Here is a 4108-nt window from a genome sequence, read left to right on the forward strand (position 1 = left end):
CCCCCCGTCCCCCCTGCCCCCCATTCCGTCTGGCTTGGCGCTGCGGCTTGGCGAGCGCAGGCACGGGGTGTTAGGCCGACGCATCGTGAAAACTGCCGTTTGGGCCCCGAGATGTGGTCCCCAGCCTGAGAGTGCCAGGGACAAGCGCCATTTCCCCCCCTCCTGGGGGTCTCCGCCACAGAGATGCAGCCGCAGGTGCCTGGGCTGTGCTGGCCTCGCCCTCCTCTCCCGTGGGCTTTAGGGTCCCCCCCCACCCTTACCCCTGCCATCGCCCGCCGCGGGCTCCGTACTGCCCCGTACCGACGTCCTGGTAGGTGTCCGGCCTGCTTGGCTTGTCCTGGGGACGTCCTCAGAGCAGCTGCCCCTTCCCGATGCCCCCTACAAAGGTATGGATGAGGTCACGCAGCCGCTGTAGAGGTAACCCGGACGCTTCCCCACCTAATCTCTTGTGCCCTGAATGCGTTTTGCAGATTCCCATCCATGAATTTGTAGAAGACATCATGTGACCCCAATATTAAACGCCAGCCCCCYGTGCACCTGTGGCGCCCAAGGATTTAAAGCCCGGAGGTAAATTCCACGTAGGTTTGCTCTTAAACRTTAGCGTTAGCTTCCCCGAGCCCCCGTCGCGCCCCTGTGTGGGACGCGGGCGCCCTCGAGGCCGCGGGACGCTGGCATCCGGCCGTCCCCGTAGCGTAGGCTTTTCCCGGCAGAGCTGACCTGTTCCCAGGCACCTAGGGACCTTTGCCCGGCGGGCAAAGGGAACCTCTTGGCGTCCGAGGCTGGCTGCACTCTAGGGTGGGGACCAGGTCCGGAGGTGTCTTTTTTGGGGTTGTTCTGTTGTTGTTGTTGAGCCTGATGCACCCCCTGCCTGCTTTTGGGTGATGAGTGGAGGGACTGGAGCGAGAGCTTGATGCGCGAGCGGGTCGCCAGCCCGCCCTGCCCACCCCGTGTGTGTGTTGGCTTCCCTCGAGCGCGTTGCTTGCGGCCGCTAACGCGAGCTGGAACTGGGTTTTGGCCCCGCTCTTGGTTCGAAGCGGCGAGCCAGCGCTCGGGGTCACGGCGCTGCGGGACCGGGCAGGGGTTGGAGGGGTGCTGGGACACGGCGCAGCGGTCACGGTTATCTGCACGGCCGGTGCGTGCCTGACCGTCAATTCTGCCTCTTTTTTGGGCAGGACTAYCACAAAATCATCAAGCAGCCCATGGACATGGGGACGATCAAGCGGCGCTTGGAAAACAACTATTATTGGGGGGCCGCGGAGTGCATGCAGGACTTCAACACCATGTTCACCAACTGCTACATCTACAACAAGGTGAGAGGCGCCCCGGAGCGGGTGGGGGCTGCGGCGCCTTCCCCGCCGCCTCTGACGCTCCCTTTGGCTCTGCCCGCAGCCCACAGATGACATCGTGCTGATGGCTCAGACGCTGGAGAAGATCTTCCTGCAGAAGGTGGCTCAGATGCCTCCAGAGGAGCAGGAGATAGTGGTCCCAGTGGCCAAGAACAGCCATAAGAAGGGGGCGTCCCGGGCAGCAGGTATGTTTCCGCCGCAGGGGGCTGCTCTGGTTTGGGGTGGTGGGACCCCCAGGTGGCGGTGGGGTGATGGGATCGGGGCTCCTTGGGGCGTCACGCGGCGCCTCTCGCTCGCCCCGCTGATAACGGGCGTTTCCGTCTCTGCCCAGCTCTCCTGGCGGGACTCACGGCCGCTCAGCAGGTGCCGGCCGTCTCCTCGGTGTCCCACGCTGCGGTCTACGCCCCGAGCCCCGAGATCCCCACCACCATAGTCAACATCCCCCACCCATCCGTGATCTCCGCTCCGCTCCTAAAGTCGCTGCACTCCACCGCCCCGGCGGCCGTGCTGGCTGCGCCCGCTCCCACCCAGCCAGTGGCCAAGGTAGGAGCAGCGCCCGGGTTCGGGGTGGGCCCTGGCCGCGGCGGGGGGCAGCTCTGTGTGGCCGGAGAGGGGCTTGGGCGTTGATCCCTCATCCTTTTTTTTTTTTTTTTCCCTTCCTTTCTTTCCGCAGAAGAAGGGTGTGAAGCGGAAAGCGGACACCACCACCCCCACCACCACGGCCATCATCGCCACCAGCGGCGAGTCGTCGCCTTCCGCCACCCTGCTGGAGGCCAAAGCGGCCAAAATCCCCGCGCGGCGGGAGAGCGGCCGCCCCATCAAACCCCCCAAGAAGGACTTGCCGGATTCGCAGCAGCATCAGACGTCCAAGAAGGGCAAACTGTCGGAGCAGCTCAAATATTGCAACGGGATCCTCAAGGAGCTGCTCTCCAAGAAGCACGCGGCTTACGCGTGGCCTTTCTATAAGCCCGTCGACGCCTCGGCCTTGGGGCTGCACGACTACCACGAAATCATCAAGCACCCCATGGACCTCAGCACCATCAAGGTACGGCCGGGACCACCCGGCCCCCAGCTCGGGAGCGGGGCGCGCGGAGGTCCCCTCCGGAGACGGGGCGAACCGCCTGCTCACGGGGGGTTTTCTTTTTCCCTCCTCTCGCCTCAGCGGAAGATGGAGAACCGGGACTACCACGACGCGCAGGAGTTCGCCGCCGACGTCCGGTTAATGTTCTCCAACTGCTACAAGTACAACCCGCCCGACCACGACGTGGTGGCCATGGCCCGCAAGCTGCAGGTGAGCGGCGGGGGCGGGCGGGCGGGCGCCGGCGGCCCCCACCCCGCCGGGCTCGCCGCGCTGACGACACCCCTCCGCTTCCCGCAGGACGTCTTCGAGTTCAGCTACGCCAAGATGCCCGACGAGCCGCAGGACGCCAGCCCGCCCTCGGTGTCGGCCCCGCTGCCCGGCGCCCTCTCCAAATCCTCCTCCGAGGAGTCCTCCAGCGACGACGAGGAGGACGACGACGAGGACGAAGACGACGACGAGGACGAGAGCAGCAGCGAGAGCTCGTCGGAGAGCGAGGAGAGCTCCGACTCGGAGGAGGAGCGCGCCAACCGCCTGGCCGAGCTGCAGGAGCAGGTGAGGGCCGGAGTAAGGGGCTCCGCCGCCAGCCCAGCCCGCTGCCCGGGCCCGCCTCACCCCCCCACCCCTGTCTCCCCCCACAGCTGCGGGCCGTGCACGAGCAGCTGGCTGCCCTCTCGCAGGGCCCTGTTTCCAAGCCCAAGAAAAAACGGGAGAAGAAGAAAAAGAAGAAGTCGGAGAAGCACAAAGGCCGGGGAGGAGGCGGYGGCGGCGGCGACGACGAGGCCCGGGCGCGCCAGGCCCAGCTCCGCAAGGCCAAGAAGGCCGGAGGCGGCGGAGGGACCAGCGGGGGCAGCAGCGGGGGCAGCTCCAAGTGAGTTGGCGGCGGTGGCAGTGGGGACGGTGGTGCCGGGGCGGTGGCCGTGATGACTCCTTTTCTTTCCCCGACGGATCGACCGTGGCGACGATCTATCACGGAAACAAGCCAAACCTCGTCTGAGCGCCGTCAGCGATTGGGTGGGGGGGGGGAGGCGGCGGGGAGCCGTGGGGCGCGCGCAAACCGGCCGCCCCCCCCTTCACGCCTTCGCCGGCGGCTCCTTCCTCCCCGGCAGGAATTCGAAGAAGGCGGCGAAGGCGGCGCTGCCGCCGCCGCCGGCGCTCTACGACTCGGAGGAGGAGGAGGAGAGCAAACCCATGACGTACGACGAGAAGCGCCAGCTCAGCCTGGACATCAACAAGCTGCCGGGCGAGAAGCTGGGCCGCGTGGTGCACATCATCCAGTCGCGGGAGCCTTCGCTGCGCGACTCGAACCCCGAGGAGATYGAGATCGACTTCGAGACCCTCAAGCCCTCGACGCTGCGGGAGCTGGAGCGCTACGTGCTGTCCTGCCTGCGGAAGAAGCCGCGCAAGCCCTACAGCGAAAGTGAGCGCGGGGAGGGCGGCGGCGGCGCGGTGGGGGGGGGCTCCGAGCCCCTGTGTTGAGCTGCTGCCATCTCCTCCTTCCCCCCCTGCCCTCCTCCCTGCAGCCATGAAGAAGCCGGTAGGGAAGACGAAAGAGGAGCTGGCGCTGGAGAAGAAGCGGGAACTGGAGAAGCGGCTGCAGGACGTCAGCGGTCAGCTCAACTCGGCCAAGAAGCCGCCGAAGAAGGGTGAGTATCGGGCTTTGGGGAGGGGGGGGTGGCGGAAG

The 4108-nt window shown here is 66.6% G+C and overlaps 1 protein-coding gene across 1 annotated transcript; it reads left to right on the plus strand.

The window, feature by feature from the left end:
• Nucleotides 1-293: 293 nt before the first annotated feature.
• On the plus strand, nt 294-4081 carry BRD2 (bromodomain containing 2; the record flags this gene model as incomplete). Its single annotated transcript, XM_085319900.1, has 11 exons — nt 294-386; nt 471-567; nt 1173-1310; nt 1390-1531; nt 1678-1889; nt 2020-2391; nt 2509-2637; nt 2725-2979; nt 3066-3295; nt 3534-3844; nt 3948-4081. Coding segments are annotated over exons 3-11 (1896 nt in total), but the record flags the coding sequence as incomplete, so codon positions are not given.
• Nucleotides 4082-4108: the final 27 nt, after the last annotated feature.

The sequence above is a fragment of the Rhea americana genome, unplaced genomic scaffold (assembly GCF_003343005.1).
Source record: "Rhea americana isolate MKP2758 unplaced genomic scaffold, rheAme1 scaffold_600, whole genome shotgun sequence".
Classification (NCBI taxonomy): domain Eukaryota; kingdom Metazoa; phylum Chordata; class Aves; order Rheiformes; family Rheidae; genus Rhea; species Rhea americana.